General features: G+C 44.8%; 1 protein-coding gene across 2 annotated transcripts; it reads right to left on the minus strand.

Moving 5' to 3' along the window:
* Window positions 1-1995: 1995 nt before the first annotated feature.
* On the minus strand, window positions 1996-20423 carry DDX18 (DEAD-box helicase 18). Of its 2 annotated transcripts, XM_028148130.2 has the most exons (14): window positions 20286-20423; window positions 17837-18214; window positions 15776-15916; window positions 13866-14001; window positions 13375-13475; window positions 13058-13257; window positions 12856-12970; window positions 9516-9655; window positions 8304-8465; window positions 7574-7726; window positions 6497-6610; window positions 5140-5196; window positions 4635-4812; window positions 1996-3610 (listed from the first exon to the last, which is right to left on the minus strand). In XM_028148130.2, the coding sequence occupies exons 1-14, from the start codon at window positions 20368-20370 to the stop codon at window positions 3468-3470; spliced, it is 2103 nt and encodes a 700-aa protein (XP_028003931.1). In that variant the 5' UTR covers window positions 20371-20423; the 3' UTR covers window positions 1996-3467. The 2 variants fall into 2 exon arrangements, with proteins under 2 accessions (XP_028003931.1, XP_054579128.1); XM_054723153.1 differs by lacking the exon at window positions 6497-6610.
* Between the last annotated feature and the right edge of the window lie 3072 nt (window positions 20424-23495).

Here is a 23495-nt window from a genome sequence, read left to right on the forward strand (position 1 = left end):
CCCTCCTCTGCCAACAAGAGGAAGACCAATCCACCCCCAGCCCGCCAGGACCGATGTGGAGGCGCCTCTGGCCCAACGCCCTCCGCCGGGAGATTCCGGAATCACAGAAACAGACTCCCCCAGACGGGAAGTCCTGGAAAGCACCCTTTCTTCTTTCTGACTCCGGACCCGCTTCCCTGCACTCTGGGTGATAGCATCATCAGTTGTCATTTCTGAGAGCCGCCCTCCCGATTCTGTGCCGAATGTTCCCGGGGCATCAGTGCCTGCAATCCTGCCGATCCCAGTACTTGCTCCCTTTGTACAGATGAGGAAACTGAGGCACAACGCGGGACGTGACCTGCTCAAAGCCGCACAGTGGTGGTGGAGCCAGGGTTCACACTAGCCCCGCCAGACCTGGAACCGCTGCCCTGGGAGGTCCGGTGACTGTCAGCCCTGCCACTCCAAGGTGGGGGCTTGCCTTGGTCTTCCTTGGACACATCTCTGCCCTACAGGTTTCAAGGCCTGACCCTGCTCCAGATCAACCATCTCCCTGGGACAAAACCAATCAACTGAATTCCAGCGGAAAGGAGCAGAGTCCTTCCCTTCAACCAATTCCAGGCTTAGCAACAGCTGGACCATTTCTCTATGTAGCTGCATCGAGCCCGCTTGGAAAACATCACCATTGTTTCGGCACCTCTGTACCTTCCTAGACGATAACCAGGCTCCTGAGGGACTCAGGAGTGTGCGTGTCCCCTGCACCCTTCCTCACACCCAACAGGCTTTACCTCACGACTTAGGGTTATCCACAAGCAGCAGACCGACACCCAGTGACGGAGTAGCCCCGAGAACTGCATTCACCCACTTGATAGCTGCCTTAGGGAGGTGCTGCAGGCCTGGAGCACTTCCCGAACCCTGGGTCTGATCTCCAGGATCCCGGGCACCCAGACGGTCAGAACTCCTGACTGTGCCCCAAAGGCCCACGCTGGCTCAGGACTTGTGATGGGTCCCCGTCCCTGATACTGTTGGGCAACCAACTTCTCATGCAGGATGCACATGGTAACAGACAGGTACTGACATAAGCACTTCACGTTAGCTCATTCCTTGGCACCACCTTGTAAGGTCCGTTTATTGCAGTTTTACTCCTTTAACAGGCCCAGAAAAGGAGGAGGTACCGCTAGAATTTGAATCCAGGGACCCTGGTTCCAGAGCATTCATTTAAGTGCTACACACAGCTGAATAAATAAGACCCTCTTTTGGGTACCTTGAATTCCGCTCTACTTACAATAACCTGGCCTGTTAAGATGACAATAAAAGATACAGCGCCCTAACCGGTTTGGCTGTGGACAGAGCGTAGGTCTGCAGACTGAAGGGTCCCAGGTTTGGTTCCGGTAAAGGGCATGTGCCTTGGTTGCAGGCATATCCCCAGTAGGGGTGTGCAGGAGGCAGCTGATTGAGGTTTCTCTCTCATTGATGCTTCTAGCTCTATCCCTCTCCCTTCCTCTTGGTAAAAACATCAGTAAAATATATTTTAAAAAAAGTTAGATATAGCAATGACTTACTGTTTGCAGTCCGGAGGACCCACAGGTTTCCTTTGCATGTGGTCTGCTGGCTCCTGTCCAACGCCACTCAAGCCTGCCTGCCGATAGCAGCACCTGCCTCAGCACAGGAACCCGAGGCGCCTTCTGCTCGCACAGGTAAGCATTGCCGGTGTTGCCCGGACCTCGTATCTGATTCTAGCACTGGCTCCCTCAGTCTGAATCCTGGCCAGCAGGGTCAAGTCTGGGTGCCCCCAACCTGGACCACCCTGCCAGCAGAATCTCACATAGGACTTAGTAAGTACCTGAAATAAGGTACTTTATTATAGCAGGGACAACCTTTATGATAGTAAGAACGATCTTGATCTTCTCTCAGACGCACTGAGATAAGGTAACCAGTCTGGGACAGGCAGGTATCTAGAGCCCAAATCCTGGCAGACCCAGCATGTTTAACAAAGCATCTTAATAAACGAAACACAAAACTGATGTAATTATTTAATGACATGGGAAAATAACGTTATCAAACAAGTTGGTCGCAAATAGTGGGTAGAGAATTTCACTTTTGATAAAAACATTTAAAGTACGTATATAAAACACTGGAAGGATATAACAAAATATTCAGTCTTTATTTCTCTTCAGTGATTAAATATTCTTCCCTTTGTACATATTTTTGAAACGTGATTATTTCTGAAACAAAAAAGAAAAACAAGTTACTGGATAGAGAAACAGTTGTTAAATGTCTGGAGTCCAGCAATCCAGGTCTGCACCCAGCACAGGCCAGGGACGTGACGGTGATCGGGCCAGCTGCAGGACACCATTCCTTCCGGTCCCTCCGGAATGCTCTCCATCGGACGGTTTCCTCTCCATCTGATGTTCTCAGTGTCTTTGTATTTCACAAGTCTACAATATCAATGGGCACAACAGCAAAGCGATGCCAGCAACTTTGGTTTTAAATTATAATAAACATTTGTAGTTATGAAGCACAGTAGAAATAAAAATAAAACACAGATCAGGAGCTCCCACAGCAGAAAACCACATGTGACTAAACTGCTCTCTCTGACCCCTGCTCATGTTTCATGGATCTGAAAGAAGCAATTTTTTCTTTCTCAAAAAGATGCTTTACCAAAGGAGTCCAGAGTTGGAAGAGCTCACTAAACCCCAAACGAGCAAGCCCCAGCTGAAACAAGTCTGACAGAGGTGCGTCGTCCCCATTTGTTTTAAAAGGTCTTTTAATTACACATGGAGAGCAGCAGACTATCACACCTACGTTGGTGCAGACGAGGCCAGGAATCTCAGCTCTCCTCCAACTCCAAACAGGAGCATTTTATTCAAAGCACAACTCGTGTTTCTTGCTCTTAAAACAAAATGGGGAAAGGCTGTTTTAAGTCTGGCAAATATAAAAATCGATGCCACCTTTAGTTGAAGGTGCTTCTTAGGTACTTCAAAAAGCTCTGTCCTTGTACACGGCGGCATTTTCAGGAGGGACCAGGCACTATCGTTAAGGCCTCAGAAACAACAAAAAACCCAGACAGTTCCCTGCACCGTCACCCCAAACCACCTCCAGTGTACGGGGTGACCTGCCCGTTTCAGCAGGTTGCTACAGCAATCCATGTCGCAAAAATATTCAGACACCAGAAGAAAAGGTACAAAAAGAATTAAAACAATGACAAATGAGATTTAAAAAAAACAACTTAACCTTAAAATATTCTTTAATCACAACAAAGACCAAAAAAACCCCTTTGTGTTGTCCTTGGGAAATCAAGAAAAAATGAACTCTTGTTTTTGTTTTGTAACTCAAAATAAACAAGACTTGCTGGAAAGTGCTCATTGCTTGCAATCCATGCCAATGCACACTCTTGTTAGATCAGTCCCAATCCTACAGTAAAAAGTCCTTGTTAGAGCAAGAAAAACCCCTCCTCTCAGGACTAAGCCCTGAAGGCAGAAGGACGGTCTTCAGTGAGAGAACTGCCTGCCGTCGGAAGACTTCTTGCTAATGTGCTTGAAGATTTTGGACTTCTCCACTTTCTTGGGCTTCTGGTAGCCGAATCCACCGCCGCCTCCTCTCTTCTTCAGCTTGCCTTCATTGCTGTTCACGTCTAAAGTGCATGTTAAGGGAATCAAGCAACACGAAGGTAACCTCCAACCTTACATCGCCACGGGCACCAAGCAGCACACCCCCTGCTGTCCCTCCACCTCACCCTCCCTGAACAGGGAAACGTGTAACATGAGCCTCCGCAACACATTTGCAGGAAATCAGGAGTGCCCTGTGACTGTGGACTAAAATTAGGGGAATGAGTTTAAGTCCAGTATGTTAGTCATTCATTATTTTCTCCACACAATAGAACTCAAGACAATTTACTTGTAAGAAATAAAGAGGTAAATCAGCAAATTTATAGGGAGCACAAAATATACTTCCTGTGTCGAAACAAATGACTTTCACCTCCACTGGGGCTGACTCAGGAATGCTTAAACAAGTGAAGATTCAACATGCAGGCATTTACTCAACGCCCACTGGGGATGCAACCCAAATCCGGCTTTCTCCTTCAGGAGCTAAGGCCATAGCATTAATGAACAGGCCTCGCTTTAGCTGCTGTTTCTTCTGGCAAAAATGTGATTATAAACTGCAACAGAAGCAACTGAGATACCCCCTTTGCCTTTTATCTTGAGTGGCACTTAAGTTTTCTTTTCTTTTGCTGATCTTGCAACTTCCTTGTATGAAATCCTTTAATGGCTCTAAGGACAGCAGCTCTTTAAAGGTTCTGTCTTCTCTCTTTGGCTTCAGGGCATCCTAACCTCCAGACCTCACACAGCTAACCTGAACCTGTACAGCAGCCCGAGCCCTGCAATCCCCTGGCCTCTCCCCAGACTGCACAGCTCCCTCGGGCTCTGCCAGTGAAATTCCTTTGACTTTCCTAAAGGCCTAAGTCATAACGTGTCATGTTTCTGTCATCCTCACTCCCGCCACTATTCCTGCCTGACATGCAGTGACCAGGGCGAGCAACGTGCCTCCATTCCCAGCCAGAGCACACAACCACCCACCCAGTGCTAAGCCCACATGCCCCACACAGGCTTTTGTCCCATAATTCCTGCACCAATTCATAACAACAAAGAAAAGGATACTCAGATCAACAAAAGGAGGCACCTTGAAGCCAAATGACAGAGCAACGTGAGGCAAATTTAAGTTGTTAACATTAAAGATTTGTTTCAGAGAATGGGAATCATATGCTCGAATGTATGACTTATATGCTTCCTGGGCTGACTTATGAAGGAAGTAGTTCTTTTCAATCAATTTTTCAAGCTGAAATGGAAAGAAACATTGGTTTTAATAAAATAGCAGATTTCGTATTAGAAAAACCACCCTACGAAAACATTTGTGCCAATACACTTGTTCCAAGCTTTGCAATATTTGCAAAATCATGCCACAGTAAGAATAATTACAAAGCTCCCGTGTGGCCTGGCCTGAGACGACGCAGAGCAGACGTGTGGTAACCGGCACAGCGAGAAACCAGACTGACCACGGTGCACACTTGTCAGGGATAAAGGAGCCCTAGGAGGCAATGCCCGCCAGCGGAGCACGGCAGAGGCAATGCTGGGACGAGGCTGAGGCCGCCAGAAGAAAGCATACCTGAGACTGAATGTCAGAAATCTTGGACCAGGAAAACTCAAATTCACTTAATGGAACCTAGAAAACAAAAGCGTGAAGATTAGTAAACTAGGATGGATCACCATGCCCATGTTTAGATGAAGAGAAAGTGAAAAGCCCTACAAACAGCGGAGGGAAGGTGAGGAATTTTACAGGCATGTGTCAAGAAGCCCTCACTCTAGACAGGCTCTGGGGGATGGAAAGGCCTGGAGCTCTTAGTTAGAGGACCCCTTCTCTCCATGCCAGAGCTGCCCCTTCGCCACACCGCCTCTGACTGGAGTGTGGGACTCCAGTCACGATGACCACAAACCCCCAGAGGAGGGCCCTCTTAGTGCCGTCACTGACTAGGTAAGTGGAAGGAGGAGGGCCAGACCTGTGCTGGGTGCTGGGAGGACACAGCTGCCCAGCCTGCTGTGGGGACATGGAGGAGGAGGTCCGGGCTGGCTTCCCAGAACAGACACAGCTAGCTGAAGCCAGAGGCGTCTAGAGGACCAGGAAAGGGCATTCCAGAGAAAAAGTGCCAAGTCTAGCGGCAATTGTGGAAAGCTGCACTGAGTTGTGGAATGAGGAAAATCCACCTGGTAAGACTGTGCCGGGAGCTGACAAGGAGGCAAATGCAGGGACGAGCAGGCCTGGTGAGCATTCACCGCACCCAGCAACGGAGGCCACCCAGTTATAATGAATTCAGGTTTGGTGGATGGGCTGGACCACAGGGTGAGTGGAAAAATGGAGAAAACATAAACCGTGATTCAAAATGCAGACAGAAGAAAGGCAAGTCAGTAGCCAGACTGGAGGGGTGGTAGGAGAGTGGGTTTCGGGTTGAAGTTATTTTTCTTAGTGAAAGACTTGAGCTGGGAAAGAGCTGATTGCAAGGGAGAGACTGAAGACAAACCAGCTGAATGAGGGACAGAAGAGGAGGAGAAAAAGGAGGAAGAGGAGGAGGCAGGAATGAATGAGGACCCCCACTACATAAGCGGGAAAGATGGCCAAGAAAAGATGCAGAGAAGACTGCAGGGAGGAGAGCAGGAGGCGGCGATGCTCAGGTGTGAGGGGTTTAACAGGAGGGGAGGTGGTTTCAAACAGGCCGCAGGACTGGGAGAGGCGGCGAGGGACACAGATGCATTGCTGACCAACATGGAACTCAAGGATTAAGCCATCGGATCACATTTCCTGGGCCAGCCCCCCACAGAACCTCATCTGTTCAACATCTGTAACAACTGTTCCAGTAGCACTGCAATGCCTCATGACTCCTCGGACACCTCGAGGCCACCTGCACAGGCCAACAATTCCACAAAGACGATCTGTTCCAACTTAAGACTTCCCAAGCAAAGACCTTTACCTTGGATTGCTTCAAGTAACGAAGGAAACCCAATTCCTCAGGACGCAAAATGAGCAAGGCATGCCCCCTTCCGTTTAGGCCCCTGGCAGTTCTTCCCACTCGGTGAATGTATTCCTTTGGTAGAGAGAGAACATGTGAGTTCACACAGCCTGACAGGCACCCTGGCAGCCTGCATTCCCGGGACTGGTGGTGGTGGGCAGGTCAGCATTCTTTATGAGGGGGTGCCCCTCCCCATTAATTCCTCTGCATGTCCCATCCCCAAAGAGGTATTAGGACGATGACCGAGGCCAAAGGAAAGCTGGACATGAAATTCACATTAGCTCCATGGTCTAATAAAATGACCAGTAAGTGTGCTTCGTCCTCAAAATGGCTTTTTGAAAAAAATTTAAATGCCAGTTGACAATTTATATAATCTATTAGAGGCCCAGTGCATGAAAATGACTTGGGGGGGGGGGGGGGGGGTCCCCTCAGCCCGGCCTGCACCCTCTTGCAGTCCAGGACCCCTTGCGGGGGATGTCCACCTGCTGGCTTAGGCCCGATCCCCGGGGGAGCGGGCCTAAGCTGCAGTCGGACATCCTTAGCACTGCCAAGGAGGCGGGAGAGGCTCCCACCACCGCCACTGCGCTCACAGTGGTCAGCCCAGCTTGTGGCTGAGCGGAGCTTCCCCTGTGGGAGCGCACTGACTCCTGGTGGTCAGTGTGCATCATAGCGACTAGTTGTTCTGCCATTAGGATCAATTTACATATTACCCTTTTATTTTATAGGTTTGTTGAAAATACTTAGTAAACTTATTTTATTACATATATTACAGTCTTATATATAAGCAAATTTTATTTCCTTCTGAGACCTACTACTCTTAGCAAATCATTCCAAGCATATAACAGTCCTAACTTAAGCCTCACTGATGCCTTTTAAATCTCCTTACACAGCCTTTTGGGTCCTGAAAAACCCTAAATACTATTTTTTTCCCTAAATTTGAGAACTACTGCACAGTCATGTGCAATGAAACATGATGTGCATAACCAAGTGCGCTCTTCAATGTGCAGCCATCCTGAGATACCCGAGGATGCCCCTTACCTTGGGGTCATCTGGAGGGTCATACTGAACAATCCAGTCGACTTCAGGAATGTCCAGCCCTCTAGCTGCCACGTCCGTGCACAACAATATCCCCGTATCCGCATTGCAGAACTGGAAGAATGTGGTTGTACGCTTATTTTGCTTCTGCCTTCCCTAGAATCAAATAAAAACATCCGTGAGAGCTGAAAACATGAAGCTGTTGGGAGGTCCAGATATAGAACCCCCAAACTGTGGAGCTGTGAACCTGCTTTACTTCAAGTTCACTCCCTGGCCTGTGTCCTGTTTTCCCCAGTAGAGGGTGTCTCTTATTCCTTGTGGTGCTCATTCCTCAAACCCAGCAAAGCCCCCTCCACACAGGACCACTCACCAATGTTGACTGACCTGGAGAGTCAGACCTCAAACCCACAGTCTATACACCTGGGTAAGTATAACCTGTTTTTTTTTGTTGTTGTTGTTGTTAATCCTCACCCGAGGATATTTTCCCACTGATTTTTAGAGAGTGTGGAAGACAGAAGGAAAGACAGAAACACTGATGTGAGAGAAACACATCGATTGGTTGCCTCCTGCACTGGCCCTGACTAAGGCCTGGCTGGGGAGAAGCCTGCAACCAGGGTACGTGCTCTTGACTGGAATTGAACCTGGGGACCCTTCGGTCTCCAGACTGATGCTCTGAGCCAAACTGGCTAAGGCAGCACAACCTGATTTTAATGAACTTCTCTTCATCACTCACATGAATGGCCAAGACAGGCAAATCGATGTAGTTCAGCAACTCATAGTGGTATTTCACGGACATACAAGATGAGAAGAAGACCATGAGTTTCTTCTTCCGGTTCTTCTTAAGGAATGTGAAGAGCAGGAGGAATCTTTTTTCAGAAGGACAAACAACATATCCCTAAAAGTAGTTCAAATGAACAGACACGAAATAACCAAATGGACATTTGCAGCTGCATGAACCAATATGACGCTGAGCACACTGCACACACTCTGTTGTGCTTTCCCTACAGTAAAATTCCTGCCGTCATCATGACACAGCATCCCTACAATAAGACGAATTTAAGCTCTTTAGATTCCTTTAACAGGCTGTAACCATTGGACACTAAATTCTTTTCATTATTTCTGAGATTAATGGTTATCAACAGTTCTTGCAACCATAATATATTAATATCTCAACTAACTGGAACTCTCAAGATATATCAATAATTCATTTTTGAAAGCTCTTTAATAGCAACATCTCAAATAATCACAGCTTACATACATAGTCCCAAACAAGAGCACAAAGCTGGGTATATTTAAAAAACAAACAAAACACCAATGAAAGGTTTTTAAGCTGAACTGTTACAGAAAATATTTTTTTCACCAAAAGACTTGATCTTCAAGCCCAATTTTTAAAAAATATTTAATTGATTTCCTAGAGGAAGGGGGAGAGAGAACCATCAATGATGAGAATCATTGATTGGCTGCCTCCTGCACGCCCCCTACTGGGGATTGAGCCCACAAACTGGACATGTGCCCTTGACCAGAATCGAACCTGGGACCATTTAGTCCGCAGTCTGACGCTCTATCCACTGAGCAAAACCGGCTAGGGCTTCAAGTCCTATTTTTAATCAATCTAGTTTAGATCTCTGTCACTTCATTTCCAATTTTCCATAGCTACATGCTTGAAACCAGTCTCTCCACCTTCTTACTCAGAGTAAGATCCCTAAACATTTTTAAGTAGTGGTTAATGATGCTTCCTAAGTGGTAAGTGGTATTAAGAGACAGTAAAGAGAGCTAATTAAATTATTCAGAGTTCAAGTTACGTTATGCTGGAAGAGCCAGAGATCCAATACTGAAGTTCACTATATTTGAATTAAAAGTTCAAGAACCCACCGCTTTCTGGAGGATACTCCAAGGACACACACGTACCCACACTCATTAACATTGAAGGTATTGACAATAATACCTGCTCAAGACCATCCACTGTTGCGTTAGTTTTATCATCATCGACACCAACATACAATGGCTCCTTTTTCAGAGAAATCCTCGCCAGGTCTTCAACTCTTCGAGTTTGCGTGGCAGAAAAGAGCATAGTCTGTCTGCGTACTGAAACACATACATGTAAGAATAATCCGAATCTTTCAGGGAACCCTTAGAACTGCTTCACAACTACAAATGCTCCTAAGTAGAACTATCAGGAATGGGGGACATTGTAACACTACAGAGATTAAGGGAATATCACAAACAACTTTATGTTCATAAATTTGACAACTTAGATGAAATGGACAATTTCCTTGACTGAAAGACAAACTGCTAAAGCTCACTCAAGAAGAAATAGAAAACTTGACTAGCCTGTACCTATTAAAAAAATTGTACTTAAAGTCTTCATGTAAAGAAAACTACAGCCCCAACGCCCCCAGTGGTGAGTTCTAGCAGACTTTTATGGAAGAAATATGGATTCTTCACTAACTCTCCAGGACACTAGAGAATTTACTTCCCAGCTTATTCCTTGAAGCCAGCCATTACCCCAATATCCAAACCCAACGACTCATAAGCAGAAATGCAAAATTTCTAAACAAAACTTTAGCAAAGCGAATCCAGCAATATATAAAAAAGGATAAGGCATGGCTAAGTAGGGTTTATCCCGTGAATGCAGGGCTGGTTGCTTTAACATTGGGAAATTAACCAATACAGTATACCATATTAACAAACTAAAGGAAAAATTTGGATCATTTCAACAGATACAGAAAAGCTTTGGACAAAATTCACCATCTATTTCTGATTTTAAAAAATCTAAGCAAATGAGGAACAAAAGGGGTTACCCTCAATCTGATAAGGGGTATTATAAAAATCTTGTCTCACTACTTCTATTCTGTATTGTACTGGAGGTTCTCACCAGTGCAATCAGGCAAGAAAAATATTAAGTGAAGAATTTACTTTTTTTATTTGTAGATGACATTACTGCCTATGCGGAAAATCCAGGCTAGTTTCATCTGAAGGTTCATGCTGAACAATCCAGATGAACATAGAAATAATTACTTGCCAGACATAAATGGATATATAAAAATCAACTGTATATGTACATACAATAAACAATTTGAAATAGAAATTTTAATGAAGTACTTAGAAATTAAGGAGCTAATAAATGGAGATATACCTTATTCATAGGTTGAACTGATTCAATATTGCCTTTTACCAATGCTCTATCCTATATAATGAAAGGCCAGAGACCATAAGCATAATGACTGGAACAACCGCTTGACCAGTCGCTATGAGGTGGGGGGCTGGTGAGGGGAACTGGGTGGCTGGCGGTGGCAGTGGGGCAGGACCCGGGGCCAGTGAGGGGAACTGGGTGGCTGGTGATGGCAGCGGGTTGGGACCCGGGGCCAGCGAGGGAAACTGGGTGGCTGGTGGTGGCAGTGGGGCGGGACCCGGGGCCAGCGAGGGAAACTGGGTGGCTGGTGGTGGCAGTGGGGCGGGACCCAGGGCCAGCGAGAACCAGCTGGCTGGTGGGGGTGGCAGGGCAGGACCCAGGATTGGTGAGCAGGCAGAAGATGGGTCTGATAGCAAGCTAGGCCTAGGAACCCTACCCGTGCACAATTTCGTGCGCTGGGCCTTTATTCCTATATAATAGAAGGCTAATATGCAAATTGTCCCCACAGGCAGGAGTTTGACCAACCAGGAGTTAGACATGTGCTGACCACTAGGGGCGGCGCGGAACATGGTGGACGTTGGCTTCCCCCTGGCTGGTGGGGGCGACAGGCAGCCGGGGGAAGGGAGGCCCTGGCCGGCAGCCGGCAGCTGCTAGAGACCCTACCCGTGCACGAATTTTGTGCACCGGACCTCTAGTATTCAATAAAATCCCAACCAACCAGGTATTTTTAGGGAGTAGAAACTGACAAACTGATTCTAACATTTATACAGAAATGCAAAGGAGAACAGCCAGAACAATTTTGAAAAAGACCAGTTAGAAGTTAATCCCAAGACTTAATAGGTAGAACTGGAACTTCTGTACGCTGCTGAAGGAAATATAAAAATGGTACAAGTTAAATATACTAGTCACTCCACTCCTCAGTAGTTACCCAAGAGAAAGAAAAAATAAAAAAGTTGTAGATGAATGTTTGTAGCAACTTCATAAATCTTTAGAAAATACAAACACATCTACAGTGACAGAAAGCAGATCAACAGTTGCCTGGGAGAGAAATGTGTGAGAGCGGCTGTTGGTAGTAGGCGAGGGTTGCTCCTACAGAGGCTGAGAGGGAGTACAAAGGTGCATGAACGCACTTTAGAGGGTTATGGAGATGTTTACTATATTGATGTGATAACGGTTTCATGGGTGGAATGGGAAAATTTATCAAACTGAGTATTTAAAATATGTACAGATCATGTCAATTACATCTCAGTAAAACATTAAAAAACAAATTGTATAATGAATGGAATCATGGCCTTATTACAGATGTAAGCAGTTTAAAATGTTACAAGTACTAAACCAAGGTATGTACAACTCACACATCACACAGAAGGCAACAAGTCTACGGCTGCCTGGGAGGAGCCGGATGAAGAAAAGGTGAGAGGGTGGTGGGGGCGAACGAGAATGAGACACGTTTGGACTGTTCCACTTGCATTAAACCTCTAACTTGGCAAAACCACTGTATTAAGTTACTAATAAGTTTGATGTTTATATTGCAAACTACCTCTAAGGTTAATTGGCATAGCGACTTCATGTGGCTATACTAACACATTGTGGACAAGTAGTTTTGTGTTTTTTTTAAATATATTTTTATTGATTTCAGAGAGGAAGGGAGAGGGAGAGATAGAAGTATCAATGATGATAGAGAATCATAGATCGGCTGCCTCCTGGACGCCTACCACTGGGGATCAAGCCCGCAACCCGGGCATGTACCCCTGACTGGAATCGAACCCGGGACCCCCCAGTCCGCAGGCTGACGCTCTATCCACTGAGCCAAACCAGCCAAGGTGGGACCAATGGTTTTATTGCTAGCTTTACCCAGCGGCCAGGTAAGTTTCTATTGAATGAGTACAAAAAACGTTTTACATAAATGCTAAAGGCACACTTTAAAATTAAATACCCATTGCATTTTGAAGTTATTTATTACATGTTCTTACAAGCTAATATGTTTTTAAAGTATGATATTTTGTAAAACACTGTGTAATGTAAAGCGAGAATTCTCGTGATCCGTCTGCAATGTGTTGAAATTCTGGTATTAATAGTTTTCATATAGGAACAACTCTCACCTGCTTCTAACCACCACTTTGCAAACCACATACAGATACTACCCACTTACTTGGTAGAAGTTTAATAATTTGCTTTAATTCCTCTTCAAACCCAACATCCAAGATACGATCAGCCTCATCAATAACCAGACACTGCAGGTTTTTATACATAAACCCTGGAGTATTCTAACAAGACAAAGGACAAAGAAACACTGTTAGCTGTCAAGTTTGTCTGACACAAGACAATGAGACAGTACACAAGTGCTCTCTCACCTGCATATGGTCCAGGAGACGGCCTGGTGTGGCCACAATGATGTTGATCCCATTAGCAAGCTTCTGTGCCTCAGCAGCCCTGTTGCTGCCGCCCATTATCAACCCGTATGTGTGAACGTGGTGTGTCATCAGCTCTTTAAGAACACCGAAAGTCTGCATGGCCAGTTCCCTAGTAGGGGACAGAATAAGAACTCCTGTTCCTAAAAAGCAAAAAAATGAATATGGAAAAAATCAAACTAATTATTACCACGAGTTCATAAAAGCCGCAATGAACTTCTAGTGAGACAATGGCAGAAACAACTGGATCAAAGGCTTACCATTCCTGGGCATGAACTTTAACTTAACAATGAGTTCAACTGCAGGGATGAGAAAGGCCAGGGTTTTGCCACTGCCAGTTTTTGCAGCTGCCAGAAGATCCCTAAATGTTAAAAAGGGAAGGAGGAGACACTCAGTATACTCATTCAGCAAGTACTAACTGAACAGCCAGCATGCTCAATCACAGGTGTTTTAGGCTCCAAGGCTGGAACAGGATCAAGAAAGACAAAGTTCCTCCTTTCTCTATCACTGAATTCAACCACCTGAGTAAAACACCTAACTCAGAAGTAAGAATCGTGCCAGGAAACAGAAGTGAACACTTCTTCAAACTCCAGGAAGTAATTTAAAGCCTTTAATGCAGGTTGGATATGTAAACCAACACAATGCAAATCAAAAGAACACACTGGTAGTTCCTCCTGGGCATAAACATTCCTGGGTAAACAACTAGCACTACAAATAGATACTAATGGCCAAACGTCCATGTTAATCATACCTGCCTTCCAGAAGTGGTCTGACACTTTTATGCTGGATTTCAGTCATGTTTGTAAAGCCCATTTCTTTTATTGCCCGCAGAGTGTTCTCATTGACAAGATTAGAGAGAGAAGCAAATGAAGTGTCCTCGAAAGCTCCTAAACGGAAGACAGTTATCATTAGCAAATTTATCATTTTTAGTGGCTATTTCAGCTATACTGTCTAAATTAGTTTTGCTGATTGAAAGCATTACTGGGTTGCAGTCAAACTTATTAGAGCTTCTTCCACTAAGACTAAATCCCAACCATTCCCACATAATATTAAGAAAAGACCCTACACTTTTAAAATGTCTCCTTTGCTGATGGCTATGTAAAGTCCATGTTCAGAGCCCCTAATGTAACAAAATAGTAAGGGAGAGAGAGGAAGTACAACCAAGGGATTTGCAGGAAATTAAAATGTCAAGGGTGGGGTTGGGGACAGGAGCGCAGAGAAATAATATGTTTAAGAAATCTGAAATAAAAAGTGAAAACATCCTATCTAATAAAGAGGGAATATGCAAATTGACCATCACTCCATCACAAAGATGGCGGCACCCAGTCCTCTCAGCCCCACCAGAGTCCCCCAGTCCTGGGGGGAGGGTGCGGCGGCCGCTGACAGTGGATCACGGAGGGCTTTTGGGCAGCGGGCACTGAATGGCTGGAGGGAGGTGGTGGTGGGGGGGGACGCTTGCGTTGTTGCCCCGGCAACGAGGTAAACGGTCTGCGCCCAGCAGCGAAGGGCCTCTGGCCAGGCCGGGCGCGAAATGCTTGCGTCGTTGCAGGCTGGGATAAGGTAACCCGCCCCCGCGCCCCCCCGCACAAATTTCGTGCACCAGGCCTCTAGTTGAGGATAATAAAAGACAAGAGTGAAGTAAAACAAGAGTGGTAAATCTTACTCCCAAAAGACAACCGAGTCAGATACAGGCGGACTGTTAGACTGGACCTCTGTATCAGGTGTGCATTCTTCAGCAGAGGAGCACCAACGCCCTCGCCCCCTTGACCCCCACCCCGGGAGCCCCTACTCCTACATGGCCTGGCTAAACTCAGGTACTGTCAACCTTGGCACGACCGACACCTGGGGCTGGAGAATTCTGTTGTGAGAGGCTGTCCTTTACACACAGGATGTTCTGCAGATCCTTGACCTCTACCCAGGGGATGCCAGTAGTCTGCCCCCAGTTGTGACAACAAAAATGTTGGAGGCCAACCCTCATGATTTTCCTGGGATAGAGGAGGTTTATGAGATGCTGGACTTTCAAAGCTAAAACTGGTCATGTTCTGGGCAAACCAGGATGAGCTGGTCACCCCACCTGGGAGACAAAATTGCCCTGGATGAGAATGCTGCCATCTTAGCAATTCTGATCAGGCAGGTCTGAGGCTGGGCCTCAGTATTTTAACAGAAAATCCAAACCAAACAACTCAAGTGACTCCTAGACATTTTTGGTTAGGAGCAACTAATTCTAGACTAAACTATTGACTTTACAGATAAAGAAACAAGGGCCAAAGGGGGTTAACCTGACACAAGTTCTTCAATGTTAAGTCCTTCCTCCCCATCCTTCTTATTAACTAAGCCAGCACTAAAGCTCTGGTCTCCAGACGTCTGGGCCAATGATGTTCCCCCTACAACATGGAATGAGCTTTAAAAAATGATAAACCAAAGGAACGAAGGACCCCAGAAGCTGTTGGTGTGCATTATTAAAATACTGTCAGGAATAAAGGAAAGACTAGAGAAAGAACAAAAACTAAGGCACAATATGGAAGATAAAAGCTGCACTTAAGATATTAACCATTTCGTGTCAGTATTTACTTCTTCCAGGTACAAGTAACAACTGAACCTTCAAATCTATTATCCAGAGAGGTGCGGCATTTTAAAGGTCTGGGGGACTTGCTGGGTTACCTGTCAGTCCCAGGGGCAGGCTGGGCACCTCGCTCTCCTCCTCTCCATCGCCTGGCTCCTCCGCACTGTTCTCGGTGGCTTCAGGGGCCTGGGCACCTTCCTCTGGTTCCACTTTGTCTTCTGGTTTTGCTTTTTTGCTATCTTTGGTTTTAAAGAACAAAACCCATATTTTTTTTCTTCAAATAAAAATACCAAACAAGATCACAAAATAAAAGACGTGTGACAAAAAGGTCTATTTTCAAAAGCTTAACACATTTCCAGCTTTAATTTGCTAAGAATGTCTCTTTCATAAAGATTTGGTTATATTTATTTAAAAGCCCAGGGGGACGTGCAGATTTGCCAACAAAACTTTGTATTTTAGGATTCTTAATGTATTATACCATCTTCAGTAATCAGCTTTTACAAAGTCTAACTAAACAATTTAAGTATTCTAATTACACCAAGTTCTATATACTTTACTGAGTTTTCAGTTTTCTATAAAAGCTAATTTTGTTTGAAGATGAACAGAAATACCAAAGGCTCTTCATGTCACTGAAGACTACAAAGCAGGGCAACATCCCACTCAGCTGGGTGACAGACACTGGCCGTCCTTGAACGTAAGTGGTGAGGAGCCGAAAGGAAGAACTCCGGCTTTCACTTCTCTACTCCCACTTCCACCATGTTCTTCCATGTTCCTCTGGGTCAAGGGGGTTAGCTACCATGCTGGGCTTCTGTCAATTTATGGTGGTTCGTGATGCTAGTTAGAGCAGAGGCCCCAGACCAGAACTCGGGGCTCTTGCAGCCCAGGACTGGCCTCTTCCTGAGACTTTGTGGAAATGGCCAACTCTGCAGGACCCACACGTTCAGAAGCCATGGATGTCACCAGCCAGTCTTCATGACTGATGATTTGTTTTCCTTATGACAGTTCTTAAAGTTTACCCATCGAGTTAAAACCCCCAGCCCTGCAATTCAGTGCTTGAGAAGAGAAATAAATCGCTTCCTTAGGCAACTTAGAAAAATAATCCTAAAGAGGCGGATGATTTTAGAATCAAATTCCAGTCTCTTTAAATAAAAACAGTAATGTCTTACCTTCATGCTTTTTTCTATCTGGTTTCACTTTTTAAGCAATTTCTCATAACCTACAAATGTGCTAGTCTGTAGGCAGCATGAAGACAGCTGTGCCGTTTAGAAACGTTCAAAGCTCCTTTCTAAATGAAAGCTTTATTTCAGACAAGACAAATAGTAAATTCTAACCTAGGTGCTGGCAAAACTTTTTCTTAAAGGGCCAGATAGTAAACATTTTAGGTTTTGCAGGCCACATGGTCTCTGTCACCAGGAAGACCAAGTAAACAAGTGGGTACTGCAGCATTCTATCCAGTAAAGCTTTTCTCACAGACGGGCAGAAGGCTGAAGAGCTGCGCTTCTATCCTCCCTTGAAACCTCAGCTAGCTCACATCTCGATGAAACGCCTCTCACCTAAGCTTCCTCACATCCAATCATCTCCCAAAGAAAACGGCACTTCCCCGCAACACAACACTACCCTGGTCCTTATACTCACTTGGAAGTTCATGTTCCATTTAGTCAGAAGTTTCCTGCTATTTTGTACACTTTGCACATCCAAATTATCACTAACTCTTCTTTTCAGAAGGGAGGAATTTATGGTAGGAAAAGGAATGGGGCAAAACGAGGTAAGTGAAAACAATCATTCATGCAAGGGCCAGAAAAGTAGATTCTACTACCCGCCGGATTTTAGTACCAGCAATTCCACAGCTGTTTGCAAGCAGGTAACCCTGAAGTATGTGCCATGGTATGTTCTGTTTATCAGCTAGCAGAGGGGCAAATGTCTAGACATCTAAGGAGATTCTTCTTTAAGTGAGGTCTCAAGGTTGTTAGGGAATGTAAAGGCATGACAAACATTTTGAGAGAAGTTAAAATGTAAGCCCTCCCCCCAGTGTTTCCTTGAGCTCCTAGGGTAGTTTCTGGAAACTAGAATCAGGGGTTCTTGCATGTCATGTGGGCACAATAGTAAAGAAATAAGAATGATAACTAATGGAAAAGTTTAAATGAAAATGAAGAACTTACCAGGCCCAGCATCATCCACCATTTTTCTCTTTTTCTTTTTCTTCTTTTTCTTAGATTCTGAATTGGGAGAGTGCACTGCTGCTTCCCCGTTGGTTAATATGGTAGATTTCTTGGGGGATTTTTTAACTTTTACATTTTTCACTGTTTCTTTAGATATATCTCCATTTTGGGCTTCTGACAGGCCCTTAGTCATAGACGGCTTTAGGGATTTTTTAACGTTTCCACCTCCCACTGTTTCTTTACATGTATCTCCATTTGGGGCTTCTGACAAGCCTGCATTCATAGACTGTTTTAGGGATTTTTTAATTTTTCCACTTGCTACTGTTTCTTGAGACACATCTTCATCTTGAGTTTCTGACAGGCTCACATCCCAGGCCCCTGTTTAAGACAGAACACACTGTATCAAAGACGAGGAAGTTTACTCAGAAACAGCTGGAATCTCAAATGAGAAATTCCACGGCTTCTAGAACTGAAATGATTTAGCTTCTGCTTCCCTTTCATATACGGTTAAATCCTCACTTAATGTCAATGATAAGGTCTCATGGCATCTCATTAATGTTACAATGAACGATATTGAACAGAATGACATTATTTGAGGACCTGTTGTACGTTACTAAAACCACTTTCACCCAGGCCAGTGTGGCTCAGTCCCATACACCAAGAGGTTGCTGGTTCAATTCCAGGTCAGGGCACAAGGCCTGGTTGGGGGTATGACCCCCAGTAGCGTGTCTGCAGGCGGCAGCTGATCAATGTTATGCTCTCACATAGATTTCTCTCTTCTCCCTTTCTAAAAGTCAATAAACTATATTCCTTAAAACACTTGCAATTTTATGGTGTTGCAAATAAGTTCCTTTTAAGGAAAAATGCTGGAAAAAGGAAAGCTGCATTTCTTAATTTCAGAAAACCATCTCTGTCAAGAGTTAAAAGTTTGGAATAAGAAAACTTTAAGAGGTTAAATTTTTAAACAGCTGGGGTGACACAATGGTAGTTACAAAATATGCATTTTAATATAGACATTAATAATATATGACTAACAGATATATTAAAAACAACTTACATATTATTCACACAACTACTGCTTCTCATATAAATACAACTTCAAAACACTCACCCTGAACTTTCCTAGATGTTAGTGAACTGGAAGTTGTTGATGAAATCACTCATTTGTCCCAACAGTTATACACTGAGTGGCCAGATTATGATGATCTCTGAACGCATAATAATCTGGCCACTCAGTGTATTTGTATCTCAAATGGGTACCAAAAGTATTCTAGACTTTTGCTGGAGATCAACCACCTATTTGCCCTGAGCTTTCTATCAGCCAGTGCAAAGGGGAAAAACTGATCAGGTGCACGATTTATAGTATCTTTGATATCAAATACATGAGGTACTCAAGAGAAGTACACTGAGTGGCCAGGTTATTATGAGTTCAGACATCATAATAATCTGGCCACTCACTGTATATAAATAGGTGAAAATGTCTTTACAAAAGTTTCCATGGTTATGTATAAAAAAATTACATCATCTTTTATTTTAATCAATACCTTTACTGAAAAGTAGTTAGTAATGTTAAGAATTGGAAATATAAGGGAACTTCAAAAACCCACAAACCTTGCTCCTCCAGGATTTCTTCCAATCAACTAATAGCAGTTGAAAAACAACTGGGGTAAGACATTGTACCTCAAAAATTGCCTTCGCGGGTTTACATCTTATTACACAGGACCCCAAAAGCTTAATCTGAACAACTTTAAGACCTCTGGCTCACCGTCAGAAGTTAGGGCTGCAAATGAGGTAGGTAAGCAAGGTGACATTCGGATAAAACCCTTTTTTATGTATCTCAGTGAAAGATGCAAATACGTAGGAATTTATAAACTAGAGTTGGAAGTGATGGGAACATAGGGCTGGAGAGAGGCTTTGCATTTGCCACTTGGAGTTGTAAATGCAGAAGTGCTACAGGAGGAGAGGTGGAGGAAAGCCTGTGGCAAGGGGGACAAGGAGCTTCTTTTGAAGATATAGAGACATTAAACTGATGATGCGAAAGCAAGGTGCACGGAGGTGGTTCCACGTGTCTGCTCGGAAATGGGTGAGGTGGGGACGAGGTGGGGCCCGAAGGCAGTGAGGGAGTTAGAAGGGGGGTGGGGATGGAACAAGCTGGTTTAGCAGGAGGAACTCCTGGAGGCCTGCAAGGAAAGCCAAGAGGCCTCCTGCTTTAAGTCAGCGAGGGGAAACCGATGGCCAGAGTGTCAGGGCAGGTGTGAGGCCACGGGCGAGTGGGCACCGGCTCGGGACCCCACTCGAGGCCGCCCCAGGCTGCCTTTTCACTCTCAACAAGCACACGTGCTCTAGGGACGCTGCCCGCGCCACGCCGGGGCCCGGGGACCCGCCAGGCGCGCCACGGCCACGCGTGGGCTCCAAGCAGCGCGGCGCCGCGAGGCTTAGCGCGTCTCACCCTGCAGCTTGAGGTTTCGCTGCCGCAACTTGAGGTTCCGCTTCTCGATCTTCCTGCGCAGGAGCTTCATCGGCAGGTGAGCCATGTTGGCGAAACGCTTCCGAGCGGCGCCGCAGCCCGGCTTCTGAACGCTCCCGGGTGACGTTACTTCCCCTCCGTACGCACGTGAGCCGCGCGGCCAACAGGATATACGTCACAGGAAACGCTAGCGGCCTGTGGACCGAAAATGTGTCCCGGGTGGAAATGCTTCCGGGCGCGTGCGCCGTGCTACACTTGGCGACCGGATTCTGTGTAGCGCCCCCTGGTGGGTTGGAGGCCCGCGCCTGCGCCGGGTTCCGGTTGTGCCAGAGTTGGCAGGGCATCTAAGCGACTGGGCGTCCTGGGGGTGTGGAACAAAACCTAACTTTCACATAGGGTTTTCCACGCTCCTTAGTGAGAAATACACCTTCCATGTCAGTTGGTGCAAATGGTTACATAAGTATAACATTTGTCAAAGCAACACCCTTACTCTTGAGTTTCACTCATATTTTTCTTTCCATTCATTCCACCATAAAGTACTCTATTCTGAGCCATTAAAAATTCACATTACTATGCCTTCAATTTCACAGCAGCATTACTGGGTTAGCCGCAGTTTGAAAAACAGGTTTATAATTCCCCAACACTCACCCATGGACCCTGTAGGAGTCCAGAACGTAAGTTGCAGTTTGGCTACTTAGTAGGCCTCACATTTTCTTTTATTTATGTATTGTGTGTGTGTGTGTGTGTGTGTGGGTGTGTGTGTGGCGGGGGGGGGGGGGCGGGGGGGGCGGGGGGGGAGGGCACAGGGAGGTTCATAGAGTGTTTAAAAATATATAGTTACCACTATTACAAAATTGGGATAATTCATACTGAAGTTGGTATTTTTCTTGAAAATTTGCTTCAGTTCCGCTTGGAAGTAACTAGTTTGGGCTGAGCAATCCCCTGAGAAGGGTCAATGAAACCTGCATTAGTTTGTTTATTTAGAGAGTCAGGGAAAGAGCTGATGGGGATTAGACATGATCATAGGGAAGAAGGGAGAGGGAGAAACTTGGGGTCTGTTTAAACAGAGTATGAATGAATTGACTGAGAACTCACCTTGACCTGAGTTGGAAATAATAGATCCTCCCTTCCCCTAACTGATGGACAGAGTATGGTTTTCCACCAAGACAAACAAACAAATCCTGATGTGCCTAGATTGTTGATGGTCAGGCAGACTAAAAGATGAGTCACAAATTTAAACGGGCCCATGGCGTGACTCAGTGGTTGAGCATCAACCTATGAACCTGTAGGTCACGGTTTGATTCCAGTTAGGGCACATGCCTAGGTTGCAGGCTTGATCCCCAGTATGGGGCATGCAGGAGCCAGCCAATCAATGATTCTCTCTCATCATTGATGTTTCTATCTCTCTCCCTTCCTCTCTGAAACCAATAACAATATATTTTAAAATAATAATAAACTGGCCCATGTGTGCGCATCCGCGCGTGCACGCGTACGCGCGCGCACACACACACACACACACACACAGCTGCACATGCATAAACACATACTAGTATATCTCAGTTTAAACATATATCAGTTTAAATATATGTCTATACTGTATACACATTGTGTTGTTTATATTTTGTATATTATGATAATTTTTAAGGACTTATCAGCAGTGCTCATATGCACTTGCATAAGGGGGAGAATTGAGACCAGCTGGTGGCTATTTCAATAATCTAAGAAGAAAGTGGTGGGATTTCATGGTACTTGTTCCATGCCCCCACATGGTCTCCCATGCATGGCACATCCTCCCTCCTTCACTGCCTTCACTCAGTCTTCTTCAAGACTCAGCTTCCATGCTGCTCACTCTGGGGAGCTCCCTAACTCCTCCCCACCCCCACCCCCCGTGGTCTGCTCACTTCCTCCTCAGGGCTTCTTGTGTGTTGGGTATGATTTCTACTGATGCTCCTTCCACCCTGGATGGCACTGTATTTCTTGAATATTTTTCTTTTCTAGTACACTACTCAAGAACAGAGATATTATTCTTGGGCTCCAGAACTCTGCCTAGCATATAGTAGGAATTCAGTAAATTGATTTCAATAAATTAATGACAGGAAGAATGAAAAGGAAAGATTGAATCCAGGGTATATCTGGGAGAGGAAAGAACTAAGGTTTACTGATTAATTGAATTAAAGGAAGAAGAGCTGCCACTTACAGAATTGATGCATTCATTGAGGGTAAAGTGGGGTGGTGAGCTTTTTGGGAATAACAAATTTGGTGTAGAACAGCATCATATATATATATATATACACACACACATATATATGTATATATAATACATAGTAACATATATATGCTTACATAATATGTTATATAGTATACATAAATTATAATTATAATATATAAAATTTTACATATGTATAAATTACATACTTTTTTCCCTTTACATACATATATCACCTTTACATATATACATTTAGTTTGGAAACTATAAAATGCTAAATGTTTTGATTCCAAGAGAAAAATTAAATTTAGTGTTTAAGGGCTTAAATTTGAGTAAGGTGGATATAAGCTTGAATGCTATTTTGTGTCTGCAAGGAAAGCCTTATGCAGGGTGAAAGTAGCCAGCCAGAGAGCTCATACAAAATATGCTTATTAGGCTCAGAGGTTCTTGGTGCCAAGAGAATTTATGTTATTATAATAGTCTTCCAGCATGCAGTGTGGTGCCTGGCACATGGTCAATACTCAGTGGGACATGCTGAATGAACGGACATGCTCTCAGTCCTTCTTTAATCCTTGGCATGCCCTCTTTAATCCTTGTACACACATTTGAGCCACATAGTGCATCCCAGAGCACAGACCCATTGGCTTGAAATTCTCCAAAGGGCAAGGGAAGAATGAAGCCACTTAGAGACACATAATTTAAACCATAAAGCACCAAGAACCTGTTTTATCACATCACCTCTGCACAGCCCTTCCCATATACGTGGAACACTTCAAAGAGTCTTGTTGAGAATCCACATCCATATTTTCCACTTGAAGTAGCATTAGCACCGCAGATCTTTCTACATGCTGTCAAGGCAAGCAAGTAGGGTCAACCGAGTAATGAGCAGATTAATCAAAACTTCAGTCGCTGCCTCTAGCTCATAACTTATAGACAGCAGGCTCATAATCTTTAAAATGACATTTCCCCCTGGGATACAAAGCTTT

This window comes from Eptesicus fuscus, chromosome 11 (genome assembly GCF_027574615.1).
Source record: "Eptesicus fuscus isolate TK198812 chromosome 11, DD_ASM_mEF_20220401, whole genome shotgun sequence".
Classification (NCBI taxonomy): domain Eukaryota; kingdom Metazoa; phylum Chordata; class Mammalia; order Chiroptera; family Vespertilionidae; genus Eptesicus; species Eptesicus fuscus.